The sequence below is a fragment of the Falco punctatus genome (genome assembly GCF_963210335.1).
Source record: "Falco punctatus genome assembly, chromosome: 4".
Classification (NCBI taxonomy): domain Eukaryota; kingdom Metazoa; phylum Chordata; class Aves; order Falconiformes; family Falconidae; genus Falco; species Falco punctatus.
In genome coordinates, this window is record NC_137583.1 from 58,333,223 (window position 1) to 58,352,533 (window position 19,311).

At 38.2% G+C, this 19,311-nt stretch overlaps 1 protein-coding gene across 14 annotated transcripts in view; it reads right to left on the reverse strand.

The window, feature by feature from the left end:
- The window catches only part of KMT2C (lysine methyltransferase 2C), a 197,622-nt gene that overhangs the window by 46,628 nt on the left and 131,683 nt on the right, over nucleotides 1-19,311 (reverse strand). For 11 of the 14 annotated variants that reach the window (XM_080386936.1, XM_080386935.1, XM_080386941.1 and 8 more), the window contains 8 exons: nucleotides 18,647-18,811; nucleotides 17,949-18,058; nucleotides 12,462-12,527; nucleotides 10,887-11,099; nucleotides 7,209-7,337; nucleotides 5,220-5,339; nucleotides 2,482-2,612; nucleotides 689-875 (listed from right to left, as the gene is read on the reverse strand). In XM_080386936.1, coding sequence (XP_080243062.1) covers nucleotides 689-875; nucleotides 2,482-2,612; nucleotides 5,220-5,339; nucleotides 7,209-7,337; nucleotides 10,887-11,099; nucleotides 12,462-12,527; nucleotides 17,949-18,058; nucleotides 18,647-18,811 — 1,121 coding nt within the window. The remainder of the gene's footprint in view (nucleotides 1-688; nucleotides 876-2,481; nucleotides 2,613-5,219; nucleotides 5,340-7,208; nucleotides 7,338-10,886; nucleotides 11,100-12,461; nucleotides 12,528-17,948; nucleotides 18,059-18,646; nucleotides 18,812-19,311) is intronic. The other 3 variants (XM_080386939.1, XM_080386929.1, XM_080386931.1) reach the window with 3 other exon arrangements.

The window sequence follows — 19,311 nt, forward strand, 5'->3', positions numbered from 1 at the left end:
CAAGACACAGAGAAAAAAAGAATTTGGTCGGGACAGTGAGGTTTTCAATTTAATTGCTTCTTTGTGTGAAGCTGCCCTTTCAGCAACACTTCACAAGCCTCTGGCTATTTGCAAAACTTTTAGCTGTAAATTCAGTAAGGTTTCGCAACAGCAAAAGCAAAAGATTGCCTAGAGGCTACAAACTGTACCTGGAAAGGGCACTCATGTTCAGAAAGGACATGGTGAGCCAAAAGTTCTGAGGAGACTGGCAACCTAAAATAATCTAAAACATTAAAGAAAATAGAAGTTGGATGATATTCATCCAACTGATACTCACTAGACTACTAAAAGTTACCTTTTAATTAGAGTATTTTTGTCTTCTTCTATAATGACTGTGTATGCTTATTCTTACACAGAATTAATTTCATGGATTTTATAGACTTGGACGTTACAGTCAACAAGTTTCAGATTTGCATTAAATGCCAACTGTTGTACCATCCACTGCTCCTTCTGAAACAGCTGGAGCCTCTGAATATCACCGTTTACCAATGTAACTTAACTGCTCAAGGGCAGTTAATATACACAATGTAGAAATCAGACAAATCAGAATCAGAAAAACATTGTGAGAAAAGTGGAAAAGATTGGAAAAGCCCCAGTTGCAACAACAAAATCAAACTATTGAATTATCACTAACATTATGTTTGTATACCTTGAGGTCCTAGTTTTGCCTGAGCTGGAGTGGAAGTTGAGCTAAGAAGGGGGTCAGATGAAGGATCCAGGAAATTGGTGGTCAGATTTGTTTTACATGAGAGTGGAAGTGATTCTTCAGGTAAATTATCTAGGCTCATCTTGTTTTGTCTACTGGTATCTAGTAGGTCTTTCCCAAAGAAAGCTTCCTGCAAACAAGACAACATGATTCAATGTAGGAAAAACACTGTATCTATTGAAAAATTTGGTATCAACAAAGTTAAAATTAAAAGCCATTGATTACTAGAAATACAAAACCAGAGTCTCAAGTCTCTCATGCCTTCCAATATGGCAGTATCTCTTCCAGGTTACAAGGAGTGGATACAGCTTACCTGAGGTAGCTATATGATTAATATTTTATGATTAAATTCACACCCTAAATTAGATAGAAAAACAATAGTCATCTTAGATATATGTGGCACAGACAGTGCCAATACAGTGTTGCTATATATCACAAGTTTTTCGATATTTAAATTATTTCTCCTCGCACAAAAAGGACAGCTGAAGGAGAATACTAGTGGGAACTTGATCAAGACCACACAAGAAGTTTATGAAAAACACGCAAGCACACTGTGGTCCAAATTCTAGAACTACCATCCACTGCATTTCAGTTACCACAAAATCACCCCAACGTCAAACTACAGTAACAAAACACCTTAAGATGTTTCACTTACATTAGTATCTCTTCAAATACTCTATAAAAGCTACCACTCACCTAAGCCTGGGTACTCAGTAATTTGACAACAACCTATCACATTTTCAAGCCAATTTTTATTCATTATATAAGAACTCTATCTGTTTTCAGGTAGTCTTTAAAATTTTGATTTAGGATACAGCTATACAGCTGCTAAAAATAAAGCTAAAGATACAGATTTTTCAGTACCAGTTATTCCAACGTAAGCAGAAGAAGAATCTAAGAAATATTCTGTATTTTACAGGAGTAAAATGTGCATTAAGGAAAAAATATTTATCCTCATTAATCCATAGTAAATGTTTCTTAAGTATTTTCTTTCCAACTCCTTCCCCGTATACGAAATACAAATTACTTGTAGACAGAGGTTGCTCTGCCCCTCTTGTAAATTCTTTGCTTTCAATCCCAATATAGTCTACATCTTGAAGTTTGGTGAACATCTACAAGACAGTAAAGTTTTCATGAAAAAAGTAGCTAAGAAGAACAGCAAACCAAAAAATGTTCTCAGTGAGAGACGTATATAAACCAGTCAGTTTTTAAACTGGTTGAAGATGAGCAAGTTGCTCAATCACCGTTAATACTGTGGTTAATATCCATGACTACTACCTCTTACGTGCTAGGGATGTCAGAGAATTAACGGAGTGGAAGAGCAGAGATTACTGTGGTAGGGGGATGCAAACCCCACAAAACTGTAGGAAAACAAGTTTCCCCTACCAAATAACATTCTATAATCTTCTGAAAAGAAAGATTAGTATCTTAAGAAAATAACATGCAAAGACATCCTACAGAGTTGAATGCTGAAAATGTCATGTGTCAGTTCAGAGAGAAAAGGTGGCTTCTTTCCTCCCGTCTCCTCTCTCAGAACAAATGGGGGGGGTGGGGAGAGAGAGGTAACACCAGAGGACTGGAGATTTAACATATTATACAGCTTTCTGTTCAAACTTATGAACATTCTTGACAGAAAAACCATTTCATTGGAATGAATTGGGAATCAGAAAAGAAACATTAAAGCTTTAAATGAACTATGCATCAACACACGTAAAGATGTACACCAGTAGTTTTACCTGCAAATAGGCAGGAAAGGTTTCTTCGAGTTTATTTTTCTTTTTTCTGTAACGCTTTTTTATTTTCTCAGTACTTTCAGAAGCTGGGGCAGACTCCTCAACTGGAGTGTCTGGCAGCTGTTCTGTCCAACCTAAAAAGTAACATTCAGGCACAAATAAATAAAGTACTCTGTGTCTTGCTCTAAACGTACAGTGGCAGCATGCCAAACATATCTTGCTACCTATCTGGGTGCATGGGTTTATTGAACATCACTCTAGATGTATTCTAAAGGTGGCTTTTATCTAGCCAGGTGTGAACTGGCACCTGATAAGCTGGGCTCTGGCAGTAAGAAATACTGTATGTGATACCAGTCACATCACTACCTTGTTGTACCTGAGTGTCTAAAGACAGACCTTTACCTTTCATATCTGCAAGCCACATAATAATTTGGTAATCTCAGAGAAATTATAGGTGCCATTCAATCAGATATTTGAAAGCTAATTCCACTGAAGTATTATCTCCAAAATCATCAGTGCTGAGTTACACATTCATCACCTTTCATTTTATAAACTAATTATTCTCAAATTAAAAGTAAAAAACTTTTTTCCTTAAATCTGAAAAAGACTGTTGTACAAATAATGGGCAGGCAAGAAAAAGATATCTACAAAGATGCCCTTCAAGAAAAATTACACATTTATTCAGCTATCATATTCCAAAGTGGCACTGTTTTTTCTAACGAACACAAAAGGACACAGTGCTCATCAATCATTCAGTATTTTATTTCAACAGACCAGGGAAAACACTGCAGGTAAAAGCAGAACTTTTAAAGTCCTGACACTTCTATCTTGCCAAAGCCATAGCTAATTAGATGGAGTTAAGGACCCTGGGAAGTCATTTAAGAAACTTGGTTATTTTGGTGGTAAAATCAGCTATGCTTTGTACTGCAGTAATCTCTTGTACCATATTCAGAGGACAGCGAGTAGAATGCGGCTCACCAACGCTGTGACCTCTGCATTGTTGCAGAGTGAGCTTTTGCAGAGAAAGGGGGTGGAACACGACAAGAGGAGCAAAAAACTTGGTAAGGCTGGTGAGTACTGGCAGCTGAGAAGCAGGCTCTCAGCAAGCTATGATGATTTAAAACACAAAGATTTTCTGAGTTATTTTTTTCTTAACAAGCAATTGTGCCTGAGCACACAAAAAGAAGCTCAAACTTTTAGCTGAAGAATACTTGTTTAAGAATATTGTTTTTTAACAATATGCATTGTACTGTTACCCAGAATGGGGAATTAACTTTTAGCTTTTTTTTTTTTTTTTTTTTTTTTACTTAAAGGAGCAGATCCCTATAGAAATGAAAAACTTCAAAGCAAAATTTTCAGCATTATCTGAAACAATTTTGTATACTACACAGAAATAATATTTATAAAGGAAATATTTATAAAGGAAAACAGAGCTATAGCACTAATATTACCAGGAAAGCAAACGTATCTATTGTATCTAGTTAGGGAATCTAACTAGAATACTGGCTTGCACTGATTAAAGAAACATTTGTTGGCTTCATAAAGTAGGTCTGCAAATGCAAGCAAGGACAGCATTTAACTATTGGTTTTTAATATTGGCTGGATGCTGCAGTAAAGATTCAGCCTCCATCATGTTGTACAAATACATAGCAAGAGACCAATCTGGCTCTAGAAAGGTTAAAAACACAATAACTAAACAGACAGGAGAGAATAATAGCAGAAATCAAGGCCAGAGTCTTCTGAGATGGTATCTGCAAACCTTTAGAAGCAGCTGCCTCCTCCTACTGACCTTATACAGATCAGGCTCTGAACTAAATACACTCCACACCTCACCTTAATGATACCTCCATATTTTCTAGATTAGATAGTGTGAGCAAATCCAGATGGATGAAATATTTTAGTTTAATCACACATAGAAAGCAAGAGAACAAGGCCCATCAATAAAATCTGACTTCATGTAAGGTGCCCAATCTACTGAGTAATACAGAGTCAAAAGGCATTAAAATGGCTTTGCTAAAAGCAGAGACCAAACAGAGCAGGATTCTTCAGCCCTGGAAAAGGCAAAAACTGATGGTGGAATACCACACGTCTAGAAAATCTTTCTGTATTATAAGTTAATATGGAGTGACTTTTTTAAAATAACCTTTCATAATATAAAATGTGAGGGTAGCTTATCCTTAAACTGGTAGACATCCAGTTTAAAATAAGGAGTTATTTCTTCATACAGCAATAGTGTATCATTGAACTCACTAAAAGTATGATTTTCTAGAGCATAAACAGATCTATAAAAATATCAGACACACTTGTGGATCATGGAACACTGGTGAATATTAAAACTGATGGTCCAGAGACACCTCTGGATCAGGACAACATCTGGAGGAAAGTGTATGAGAAAGAGGATTACTCTAAACCTACCTATTTTTTTTACACTTTTTTTCTGTCTTCTACTAGTCAAAACTAGGCTAAACAGAGCTCTGACACAATACAGCAGTCCTTATAATGCTCGCTATTTTGTTCCCACAGTAGCCTGCAATTCATTTTTTCAATTTCTTTGTAAATCATGGGCTCTGCTGAAAGTATGAGGAATGAGTATTTTCAGTTCAATTAATAAAGCCATCGTGATAAACAAAAAACTTATTCCTCAGTAGCACAACTCTGGAAAGAATCGTATGTTGATGAGTTGCGTTATTTTTATTGCATTAAGCACGAACAAAAATTTAAAAAAAAGTTTCTGCACTTACCTTCATCTCTGCCAGGCAACTGCTCAGAAACAGATCCAGAAGAATCTTTCCTGGAGAGAGATCTTTTAGTCTTCCCCTGCCCTGTACGACTTCTCTGACGTACCATAAATCCACCAATACCTAACAAGAAAACAAAAATTCAGTATATTGATAAAAACTACGTTTCATAGTAACAAAGACAGCCAAGGTTGTTCTGCAGGTAAAAGGGACTACTGCATCTGTAGAGGTCTAAGAATGAATCTGAGATACTTGAGTTTTCATTCAGAGTTTTAATGTCTTGGTGGGTATATATATAATTATCACAAAAGATCAAAATTTCAGGATTGTAAATCATCCACAAGTTCAAATGACCAAACCTGGCCACTTTCAACAAGGCAACTTTTACAAGGGAAGGGTTTTCTCTTCCCTTGTAAGCTGATGAATTGTTAGTCAATCTACCAAACAAAATCTATTAAAGAGCCTTAAAGGACCACAAAAAACCTCTACAAACTGCTCGAGAGCCCATCACTCCAAATGATGGTGCTAGAGAAGGACGGATCGCAAAATAAAAGGATAATTCATCAACATCATAGTGCCTGAATCTCCAGGATCCCTTAACAAAGAGTGACTGCAGTGCTTCTAATCCTTTGCAGTTGGTGTGTATGTACATGCATCAGATTCAGGTTTGTTTCATTTTTCAGGGAAATTGTTGGCTGCAGAAAACTAACAGAAGCTATTCAACTCATGATCCAAACCCACACCAAGCAAACAAAACTCTCTTCTCTTCTCTTGAGGACCCGACAGTAGAAAGAAATGGTTTGTTGAGGTAGAGTGCAGAGAAAAAGGAAATCTCTGTTAAGTGATGTAGGTTTGTAACACTATCTCCCCAGGGTGGGCCCATGACGGAAGGCAATATACACACGGGTATGGCCTGCTGAGACAGGGCTCTTACACGGCTGTGTGGGAAATGATGTGGGGAGGGTAAAAGGTGGTACAGATCTTTTTAGCTACGGAGAGGAGCAAGAGAAACTAGACCGTGTTGTAACTCCTGCTTCCTTTCCTTCCTTCACTGTACTCCTTGCCTTCACATCCTCAATCATTTCATTGCCTCTGTTCTCCTCCCCTTCCATCTTCATAACCAGAGGGTATGGCCCGTTACAGCAAGCAGGATGGTGGGACTGGTGAAAATACGCGACTGCAAAGACCGCAACCAACTTACCCACAGTAGTGGGAGGCTGCATAATGAAATACAAAACCACCATGTTAACACAGACTCCGAGACATACCAAGGTATGTGGTACAGGGGCTCTTCAAAAAGCCATGTGGTGTCTCAGCACAGTTTATTATCTTGGGTTCAGTTTCAGCCCTAATGCATCAGAGCTACTTCCTACAGAGTCTCTTAGGTATCTCTAGCTTTTTCTGCCTGGAGACAGCTCAAGTGTTTCTACACCCAGGACACGTGGTTAATCCACAGTCAAGATAATTAAGAGCTGACTGCCCTAATAAATTAAAATAAATTAATCCATCCAATAACTGAATTCATTAAAATTCACTGCCAGAAGTCATCTACAAATATTTACTCCTATGAAGTATTTCAGAAAATAAGACACCTGCAGAAAGTTCTCTGAACTTCAAATATTGCCAAATGCACATACATACATACACACACACACACAAAAGAACCGCCCTTCATCAATCATATTAATACAGTACCTTTTCCCATCAAGCTAAGAATCAATACAAGGTATAGATCTGAACTACTATCCAGTAATTGACAGCATACCAAGAACAAGCACACTGCTAAGCAGCAACCTTTGGAAATATATTTTGATAAGAGGACTAAAAACTATTTTAAACAGAACAGGGGGAAAAAATCTAAAATCAACAATTAGCAGTAGAATACTTTAGAATTCCATACTGTTTTCTATTTATTTTTTGTTTAATTATACAGAAAAAAAAAGTGTTAAAACAAACAAGGGACACACAATCGTAAAAATTATTGTATCCTACCAGGTCTATATGGTTTTCGCTTCCTTTTTTTAATCCCATCAGCTCCTTCTGCCACTTTGGTATCATCATCTACAGCTTCCCGTTCTGGGCTGGAATCTGATTTTCCATCACAATCCATAAGATCACCTTCTGCAGAAAAGAGGCAATGGTAACTTTGACTGGAGAAGGGAAAGAAGTTATTTTTCCAAAATGTCTACATCTGACCGATTTCTGAGAAACTGATTAAAACTGACAGATTTCCCAAAAGGGTGGGTGATAGCTACTCATACTCTCCAAACACTTCTGCGAAACCCACCTTACCTATACACAGACCCAGTATATACATACATTTCCTCTGAGATGATGTGTACACAAGACCAGAGAGTAAATGCTATAGTTACTATACGTGAATCTGAGAATTTTTTTGGTGACTTTTCAGATGCCTGTGCTATTGCATTTTCTAAGTGTCTGACCAATTTCTAGCCATACATCAAGGAATATGGTTACAACTGACCATGCAAGATTCACTTCATTTTGTTTACTGTCCTGTTTTCTTTGGTAGGCCTTTTTTTTATTTAGCAGACAGGCTGAAAAACTACAGCCTGTACTTGGAAGGTAATGTTTAATGACTCTTTGTTTAGAGAGTTCTTGACTTGAAGCCGTATGAAAACAGACTTATCTGTGAAAAGGAATTTAACTATATACTAGAAAATTCAGCCCAAAGGAATTACTCAGCCTTGAAGACAAAGACTGTAATTTTGAGTTAAGAGTTTATATTCTGTGGGAAAGCAGGGTAGAAACAGATGTAAGGTATGACGGCATTAAAAAGCCTTTGGTGTTGAAGAGCGAGGGAGTTAATTCTGTTTCTGATACCCCCCAAATATCAACACAGTAAAGGCTTCATATCTTCATTCTATTGTCAAGCTTTTGAAAAATTAAATGTGCTCTGACCCCTGAAAAGATATTGTAATTCTAATTCTCTGCTTTGGATTTAGGTGTATAATTCTATATGGTCTAAAACCACATACAGTTGTGAGAGGGAGAAATACTGAAATACTGTTATGACAGACAGAGCTGGACTCTCTCATACCACTTCTGCTGTGGTAGAACTACAACCCTTGCTCTTCCACAGGCTGGGTCACAAACCAGACTTTCCCATCAATGAAGACAGAAGTTCAACCGACAAAGCTAGTGGCTTGGCAAAGGCAGTCCCCACTGACCACCATGGCCAGTTCCCTCCTCCTCTCCAGAGCATGGGTCAACCCTCTGCAACGTGTTCACTTCTGGCGGAAGAGAAACCTGCTAGAGTGCTAACGTGTCCTGCTACACAAAGCGGTATGCCAAATGCTAAACCCCACAGTGGTCCTTCCCATTTACTTACAAAGCATAGCTCTACAAATAGTAGCAGAAGAGCCACGTTAAGTCTACCAAAGCTGAAGCTCCCAAAGCAAGCTGAACTTTCATCAAGTGGACTTTAAAATGTGGAACACCAGATGAAATGCGGAACCTGATGAAAGCCTATAGATGAGATGGTAACAAAATTACCACGAGCTCAGTTTTCTCAGATACAGCCTCTTTCTTTCACCCAGAACTTTAGAGTCGAAGTAAGGGTCTTTCCCCTTTCCTGGAACTACTACACTATGTTGCTCCAGTCAAAGCTGTGGCACAGCTTTATTCACCCTGATGCTCATATGAAAATTTCAGACATTCAGGGAACAGGCACTGATCCGCTCTACAGAGCACATTCCAAGAAATCCAGCCAATCTACCATGTACATGTTGTGCTGTTACTGTCACATCTATGAACATGCTCTAGCTCTCAAAAGGCAACAAAAGGTGATCAGAACTGAAATTAAGTTCTGTGGAAGCTTTGGTTCTCCCTTTCATACTTTACATTTACGTATCTTGTTATCTAGTTGGAAAGGGCTATTTATAGAAGCCAACAAGCAGATAAAGAAGTTAGACAAAGTTATACAGAAAACAGGCACACGTTTGTAAAAGTAATGATTAAACCACTGAAAAAGACCAAGTGAAATGACTAATTCTCTACCCTGATGCCTTCAAACCAAAATCAAAAGCTTTTTAGCTTTCAACAACGCAGCTGACGGACATACATGAAAGTATGAGATGAAATTTAAGAGTCAGTATAATGCTAGGACAATATACCAAACCCTGTGAATACTGAAGGAAATGAAAGAAAAACAAGTAGTTAACTGTTTTAAAGGTTATAAACAAATAAAGGAAAGCTGTTATAAAAAAAACCAAACCACTTCTAGTCAACAGCAGACAGTAAGAATGTGCTAATCAAACAACAGGAACAATATTGATATTAACAAGTTAACAGTGAAGCTGCACTGATGGTTAAACAAACCAGTTACCTCAAGTATACTCTCCATACCTAAAAAAAGCTTCTTATGACATTTAATCTGATTAACAACGAGGCAGTGTTGCACAAACAGAAACATATTAGATTGTGGTGAGGTGGGGTTCCTATTTTTCCTCTGTTCCTCTGGTAACAGACATCTGCCTGACTAATGTAATGATTTTCACACCTGCCTTAAGTAAGCCTTTCCTCAGGCCTCGGATTAACACCTATTCTACCAACATGCTTATCAGGATGTACAGCCAGACCAAGTAAAAAGGACAGGAGAACATTACTGCACCATGCTGGCTGCTGTTTCTAGTGTTGGAAAGCAGGGATTTGAAATGGGGCTGGCTGCTCCTACACGCTTTCCCACTCTTTATCTCCCACCTTCAGTCTCCTCTGGCTGGGGCTGCTGTGCTTTCTCGGCTGTGAGGGAAGCAGATGAGACAAGCCCTGGTGGCCTGGGACAGGTGGATCTTTGCTCCATCTAGACTTGCAGTGGAAGGAGCTCTCCCAGGGGCTTCTCCCATTGATTGAAATGTCGTGCCCATGCACAGGATGTGTTTAGAAGGCAAGCGTTAGCCAGATGCCCTCATCTCTCCTCAGCACTGGAAGCCACAAAAACACTGTTAAATCTTTTCCTCCCTCCGTACTACACAGATACGCCATCCTGGAACCTGAAACCCTTCAGTAGATCTCTACGTACAGCATCATCTACTTGAACTAGAGCAACATCCGAAATCACTTCTAAATTCAAATTCTGTCTTGAATTCTACTTTGGAACGAGGATAAACATTCCCTATAGGATTGTCTAGGGAAATTCAAGAAAATTATTTTTTTTCCCCTCAGGTCACCCCGCCTTATTTCCTTCAGAAAGAAGAAATACTCAGCAAAGAACTTTTTACTCTGCTTTCCACTTTGTTTTGAATACTAGCTTTACAGTGACCTACATGTTGCTTTGCTGAGCCAATGTCACCACTTTCAAACAGCATTTGCACTGAATTTGAGATCCTCAGACTACACTTGCACTCAGTGAGTGCACAGTATTTCTCACAGGTAACCCAATGATTAGACAAAAAGGCAACTCACATTTCCAGTGTTGCCAGCCTGAGAAAGGTGACTTTCCTATAGGATGGATGACCCATAAATAGAACAACAAGAAAAATCTCTGAAACTGACAACAATGAGCCACGACAATTGTTCAAGTAATCTCCATAAAGCATTCTGTACAGAAGGTATGAGTATCAGTACCAAAAAAAATCCCAGGGATATTTGCAATACACACTTGTACTGCAATGCTCCAAGATACAAAATGCGCCAAAAGTAGACCGCTACCTCTACTGTCATCCATCTCCCCATCTCTTGAATGCTCTGACTGGGCATCTGGGGGTGTCTGAAGCACAGCCACACTGTTCTGATTTATAATCTTCAGTTTAAGCTTTGGTTTCGTCCGTTTTCTTCTCGGTACTGTAACAGTTAGGCTCTGTAACTGAGACATGCCCGATTCTGTCAAGCAGACTCCATCCTGGGTGTATGTCTTCGGTGGGTCTATAAAAGTTAAATGAATCATAACAGCAATATAAAACTCCTTAATTTACAAGTCTTAGATTTTTAGGAATAGCACTTCTAAGAGTTAATAATCCACATGTATGGAGCTGATTCATGAGTGAGGAAATTGGTATAAATAAAACAGAGATATCTGATACTGTCTTACACATTACAGTTACAGCTTCATAATTTAAGAGCCTGATGTCAAATCCAGCAACAATCCTTTATATTGCTACAAAACAACTTACATCAAAGACTCATTAGAAAGAACAATTTGATTATGGAAACTGGTGCCTTGCAGGGTATTTCCTGGCACTCACAGAAAATGTGCCAGTCATACTTTGGGTTCCTATTGCTTATTGGCCAAGGTCCTCATTCAGCCCTCAGCACTTAAACTTCATTTTATTAATGACCTTAAGCCTCCCAGAACTCTTGGTAACTCAGGCAAGTTATTAGCCCTATTTTATTGGCAGACAAAATCCAAGTTGTATCAAGTGAGCTGTTCAAGATCAAATTGGAAATGGTGGGTAGAACCCAAGTCTCCCAAGATGTGCAAGATTGCCGCCTCCTCAAGCTGTTACATGATAATTGTTGGGACTAGCAATGAACTCTTAACACTCCTTAATTCACTGTGTAGAAAGGTGCTGTCACCTGTGCCGGCGCCCTGCCAGTGGAGATTTGGGAACTCTTCGGGAATTACCAAATAATAAAGAGGCTACAATGATGCTTTTGCTCTTTGGAGCCAATTAAATAATTATTTGATAACACAGTTTTTGAAAACATACAAATATTCGCTCCCTTTAACCAAAAATATTTTATGTAACACCTCACACCTCAAAACACGCCTGGTTCTAAACTTCAAAAAAAATCACTTATCTTTTTCAGATTGACCTTCGCAGAACTACATTTGTGCAGTATCAAATAGAAAAAAAAATTCTGACATGATGGAAGATGTTAGGCACTATCCTTATAAAAAGTGACTTGTGGGTAGGCTTGTCAACATTATAAATTCCTAGCACAAACCAAATGCAGAGAAGTTGTGTCCTCCTACAGCTCAAACATGTAAACATTTGTGTACATGCTTGACTCAGCATCACTGTTATCACTGCTAATATTAAGGCAAGCAACTAAGTCTGCAGGATCAAAGCATAACTTAAAGTAATTATTATAGTGTAGGTATGGCAGGCAAAAGAGAAGAAACAAGAGAGAATGAGAAAAAAAATGAAAAGCATGCTGCGGTAACTGAAGGATAGTTAATGCGGTGTGTTATAAAAATCACAGAAAAAGGAGTTTTTGTCTCATGTAAAAATATACCCTTAAAATATGCTAAATGACCAAAGATCAAGCATTTACATTCTTTACCTAGTTCTTTTGATTTTGTAATAATCTGAGCTCCAACTGATGAATCACAACAGTCCAAAGAAGGCACTGAAAAATATAAGGAAAATAATTTCAACTTTTAAAAATGGTGACTTGATTTAAACTGAAACTATCAATTAATTTTCCTTCAATCAGTTCCATTAAACTCCCTAATTTATACTGTTGGCAACATTCACTAGCACCTTTAAAATAAAGTGCTTTTCAGAGTCACAGAAGATGTGACTACAAAACAAGCCTGATAGAAACTGAAGTTCTTCGATTTCCTAGAGCCAAGAATGGCATTGGAATGACACTGAACTTGGTGGTAAGTGATCTCCTACTGGACGAAGGGCAAATTAATACATTGGATCTACTGGATTGGAAAGTAACCTCTACACTAGTTATGATGTCCAGGTTTTGCTGACCTAAGCGTGAAAAATGGGAGGGCTTTGTGAACTGGGTACCACCTGCTGTCATACTTCCCCAAGGAGGGGCAGGCACGCTCCAGCAGCTTCGCACACAAGCTTCTAGCTGTGCCCGGGCTGTCAGGACTCTTACACAATGCATACGAGAAGGCTGATCTATCTGAGAACAGATGATACGTGACTTGTTGAAGTTAGATAGGGTAATTCTTATTCAAGATAAGAATATCGGTAAATGGAACAGCAGAAACTCAATTTAAGAACTACAGCTTGTGTGCTTCAGGGCAGCACTGGAACAGTGTGATTGAACAAATAATGATCAAAACTAGGCTACTGTTGTGGGCAGAAATGCTCTTCCCATCTGCCTTGCAATAACCGCAATCATGCCTCACTAACCTATGATGTGCAGACTACACTTTCAATATTAGTAGTGACTTTACAGAGATTATGCAGACAGAGTAAGTAAAGTGAAAATTAGAAGCTTTTATCTTGCAAACACTGAGAACTAGAATCAGAAAACCTGTTAGTTTGGCACAGTTAGCATTATCATATAGGCAAGTATATCCACGCTTTTTTCTTCTTTCATTTTCTTGCCTAGAAATCTTATCCATGCTGAATTTAAGACTCAGACAAACATCTGGAGTATTTACTTTGCATCTGCCACACAAGATGTGACCACTGAGACAAAGCACCTGTGGGAGGTTCAGTGTTTCTCAGACAAGTCAGACCACTGCACCTGTGCTGCTGCTGACCACACACAATACGGAGTCAGGGGCAAGAGCAGAAAAAGCCCAAAAGCTTCCAAGTAACACTTCATTTTTTTCCTACGTAAAATAACGAGTATGTAACCTAGAGGATGCTTTCTAAGCATCTAAAAAAACGAACAAAAATGAAAGCCTGTCTTCAAAAACTATAGTCCTTTAAGGGTTTTATGGAAGGTGTAACTCAAGTACATGACGTAACCTACAGAAAACAAATATTCCATGCAATTAGCAAATGAAAGCAGCCTATGAAAAAAACGATAAATAAGAGTGGAAGGAAAAGACAAGGAAGAAAATGAATTGAAAATGAGATTTTAAAAGAGACACTGAGCTGGAGGGAAACAAATAAAGGACAAGCAACAGGATGGAAGTTATTTAAAAGCACTGAACTGAAAAAACAAAAAAAAGGTTGTTAAAGATACTCAAAGTGGAATAAGACATCATTCTGTTCATTTAATTAGTTATAATTTACAAGATGTTTTAAGACAGTGATAGCAATTACTGAATTGGAATCTAAGGTAAATGAAAAAAATCAGAAAGACAGCTGTGAATGGGAATTCAAAATCCTTATTTAAAAGTCAAACAACAGGGAGCATTCTTCTGGTCCAGGTCAGATTGGGAACAATTTCAGCTTTGGAGACCGAGTAGAGTTGAAATATTCAAATAAACAAGCTGATAGCAACAGAGATGACGCCTTCAGAGACCAACTCACAAAAGCTGCACAAACAGTGTTTGAACACGCTATCAAACAGACTCCCAGAAAAGGAGCTAATTAAAACGCAGCTTAAGAATTAAAATCAATAAAATGGACAACAGAGAAACACAGTACTGTTACAGAAAGACTGTTCATGGGAAAGAAATCAAAAATTGAACAAAAAGTGCTTTCTGAAGCACTTAGCCAAAGTTTAATGAAAATTATTATACTTATTTCCAAAAGAGTTTAAACAGCATTTAATAGCTTCAACTGAAAACAAATAATTGCACAGAATACAATATGATGAGAAGAATCACAGTTTCAAGAAGAAAGGAGGCTGCCATTTGTAAGGCTGTAATAGAAAGGAACTATTCTAGGAAGAAATGAAATCAGCAAAAGGGACAGAGCAAAATGGTTGATGTAGAAACACAATGCTAACAGAACGCTACCAGATGCCTACATAACTGTGTGCATGAGGCTGGGATTTCTTTGTAAATACAGTAACTTACAAGAATGCTAAGAGCTTGACATAATAAACATTCCAAATAATAATAATAATATTAAAAAAAATTAAATTTTTAACAGATAGTATTGTATTGCTTTTGTATACTTTATTTGTAAAGTATTTGAATTAAGTTTCAGGAAAATTATAATTCAATTCAGTTTCATGGAAGTTGTAAAACAGAGGCTCCCCAGTATAATATGCGTACCACTGACAGTATCGAGCATCTCAGAATTAGTAATATGAACTCCTCGCTGCCTCTGTGAGCAGCTTGCTTAAGCCACAGAAGGAATGCATGCACACAGGTGATCAGAAACTGTTACCAGATCAGTTTTAACCAGCTAAAGAAAACCAGTCCCTTTGCTGGTCCCTTTGCCTCCTGCAGAGAAATTAAAACAGCACCAAGGGAGGAGGAGGCTGGAGTATATGGATGAAGACAGGATGTGAGTAATTGAGGAAGGGATGAAATTTGCAGATGGGGCATATGACATACAAAGGTAAATGGCATAAAGGCAGAAGTGATGGGTAAATGGCCAAGATTTGCTTGTCTAGGAGTCAATCTAGATGAGGGGTACAGCCCCCACTCCTGAATGTGCTGGGATTACAGCACAGAGAAAAAGTGGCTGCTGCCTAGAGCAGTTACAAGTAGCCAGTCATGATAATATTCAAGCAATCTAAATTAGAAGAAAATTTCTACAAGGCACAGCAATACGCTGGGGAACGTATGTTATAACTTGAGACCATACTGCAGGGAACCTGATGAAATTGATGAGATGGTAATTTCAAAAGAATCTAGGAATGAAGGTTTATGGTATACTGCTTTGGAGAAAATCTTACCACATTCTGGTATTTATATACGTTCAAGAAGAAAAAAAATATTTTTTATTTCTGTTTCCTGAAGAAGATGACTGTACAATTATCTTTCTCAACACCTACATGCTAGAAGCATTTACTCTTTATGAACAGTAAACCCACCATGTATTGGTAATTTACTAAGTTGAGGGGCTCCTGCTTCTTCTAGAAAGAAAAGTAGTTTAAAGCTTGTAATAGTACTTGCAACACATCTGTGATACATCAAATGGAAAGAGCAAGAACCATCCCAATAAGAATCCCACAATATGGTACATTTTAAGAAGCGTTCTACTGCAAACTAACACTTGTTTCTCTAAGTTTATCAACTCACTTTGAAACAAAAAAATACAGAAAACTTTCAAAGGAGCTGTAGAATTAATGAAAGACTGAAATATTTCATATAAAGGTACATGCAAGTATTTCTATGAACATGCATCAAATGACATACTCAGACATGCAACTGTGCAAACGCACACGTGTTAAAGAGGTACTATATATACTGAGTCAAAACATGAAAGAATAAACAAAGAAACTTGTCTTATAAAAAAAGGTGAAAAAAAACTGCAAAAAGAAAGCTTGGGAACTCCCTAACAGGTCTTGTGGGACTGGCTCCTACTCCTGGAAGACAAATCTAAGCAACACAGCTTCATGAAGGTGTGCAGGAAGGACTAACTACAGCTTATGCCTGTAAGTGAAACATCTCCAATACCATCTTGTGAATTTTTTCCATCTCACATATTATGGGCTTTAATTATCACTAAAAGGTACCTCTGCCAGCTTGAAAAAGAAAGGAAGGAGCATTGGACCTTTTTGTTTTAAGTGCCCACAGCTTATTAATAAAATAAACAAAAATCTCTGTCGTATCTGAAAGTTTCTTGTTTTTCCCAGTTATAAAACCTCTTTCTTTTTGGAATTTGTGAAAACAGGTCTCAAAAGCGAAGTGACTTGTAGAAACACATAATCGTAAGTCATTCTTCTAACAGTGATAGAAGTGGGATACTTGGAAGTGTTCCATACCCATGTGTCATTGACAAGGGAGTATATAAACCTCCAAGGTCACATCAAGTAAGTTACAATTACTGCCACGCTGCCATGAGGACATGGCAGTGTAAAGGGACTTTAGATGCTCTATTGAACTTTTCTTGGTAGACCTCTTGAACACGTCTCATGGCATCTTCAGTCTGGATCAGGTAAGCCATCCTTACTGGCATCTTCTTGGGGGACACAAGTATTTCTTGAAACATCTGCTTAGTTCTTGTACCTTCCTCCTACCGTACTCTCATGACATCCCAGTAAAGGGCTCACGTGAACACTTTAACATGCCATTTGTTAAAAATGGGTATAGGTGTCAATGCTCTGTTAAAGTAGCAGACTGAAGCAAAAACTCCCACGAGCGGACATGCAGTGAAAACAGACCTGTGATACCACCCTTGCAGCAAGACCGTAAATCATGTAACAGGCCAATCTAATTGCTGACAAGCCACTCACAGGAACATGAACCAGTACCATCCCACAGAACCAGATGCTGCAGCTGTGCTTAAAAACCGCAGTAACCTCAGCTCCTGAAGTACCACTGCTACAGAACTGTAATACGGACTGACGAGGAGCCTGATACACATATTCACCAATAACATGTATAGAGGAGAGTAAAGTTCATCAGAAAGAACTACACATTTTAACTAACAAGAAAGTGGCGACTCCCAAGGAGGAAAGTATGGCAACTTCTTTTAAAGGCTGCAGCTACAGAAGGAAGCACCGGTATTAAATACTGGGAGAGCCGAGGGAGTGGCATTAATAAAACATGATAGGGGAGGGGAAAATTGCTTATAGGGACCGTTGTTACAGCTACTGCTGCATTGGACAGCCTGAAAGTACTGAGATATAGAAAGTTTTTCTGCTTAGAACTAATTTTCAGATTCCTCTACAGTTAACTTTAGAGAACTGAGCTTGCTTCCTTTCACTTAACCAAGTGAGATGCCTTTTACCCTTTCAATACCAAATGCTTTTCGTTGTTTACCCAAATTATCTTCAATAAATCTACCCAGAACTCCCCCGCTAGATTTTCTTTGGCCTTGCAGTTGATCCCTAGAGAGCGCAAAAGAGCTGAGGACACTTCCAGAAGGGCCTTTAAAAACACACATGAAAAAACTTGCTTCTACCATAAGCCAAATCTCCACCAGAGAAAAAAACCCATAACACATTCCAAAACCTATTTATTGCAGTGTGCAATCCTGCCATTGGTTTCAATTGTCTTCTTACCGTTTGTTGGTGGTATGTATGGCCTACAAATGGTACAGTCAAAACCCATATCAGCTATGTTTTCCACTTCCTCCTCTGTGTTTAAGTTCTGACAGATTGCATGCATCCATCTAGAAATTAAGTGGGGGAAAAAATACAATTTAAAGGAAATATGTGGTGTTTTAGGAGACCCGAATATCAGTATATGGTCCAAGTAAATGTGAAATACTTGCTTAAATTCTTTTAGGGAGAAATGATGGATCAGGTTCTCCATATACAGCATTCCCCTATGGTGGTGTGTGTTAAATAATGTATATACGGTATCAGATTACCTATTTCCCTTCACAGGAAGGAACTCTATAAAACAATGTCCCGGAAGCAATTATGTCTTAGTATTATAATTTTCTTCCTATATTGCAATCATTTTAACTACTTACTTGATACAATGTAATCTGGATTTAGCCTCACAGCAATATTCTTGCCAAGTAAAATAAATTTTATTTTTACGGAGGGGAAAAATGAGGCACAGAGTGATTAACTAATTTGCCCAGAGCTGTATAGTTAAGTCTGTGGTACAACTAGGAATGAACTAGTAAGAGACTTCTGAGAGTCAGTCCAGTGCTCTTTACCACAAGACCATTCCCTTCATCTTTATGATTTTACATTGGGGGGAAAAATTAAAATAAGCCTTAAACCTGTAAAGTATTAGAAATCCTTACCGATCACATTGTCTACACTGAATTATAAGCTCTTCATCCCTGTAAGTGCGACAGCAGATTGGGCAGGTAGACAAACTTGCGCAGGGAGCACACTGTGTGTAATTATTTTGCCATTCGCATCTTAAACCTGGAGAAGTTGCTCCACAGTGTCTGCACCAAACACACCTGCAGAACAGACAAAATGATCTATTACTTTCGGGCCACAGGAAGATTGTTTTGTGGCTTTAAAACCCTCCTACTCAGAACTGGGTGAGTAATTAAGTTCTAGATCACTAACCACTTGGGGGGGTGTCTGTGTGTGCGTGGGAATTTTTTTCAAGTCAAACAATATTTTAATGGAATGAAAATGGTAATATTTAGATTTTGAATACTACCAACATTTTTTATACTTCTTAAGGAAAAGTTCCTAGAGTAAGAATTCCCTTCAATCTGCAAAAAGAGGCAGACCGGTACTTGTAACAGCTCAACGGGTCAAAGGAGTTCCGGCTTCCAGTTGCCATTCACTTTGAGATATGGAGACTTAATTAACCATGTGAGAGGTCTAGCTTGTTTGTGTTTCACCCAAGTAAAACAAACGGTTTTCAGAGGGCTTTCTTTTGAGAACGATTTGGTGAAGCACACATTCATTTTTCGAACTGAATGCTGGAATGAACGTTCTAATGACA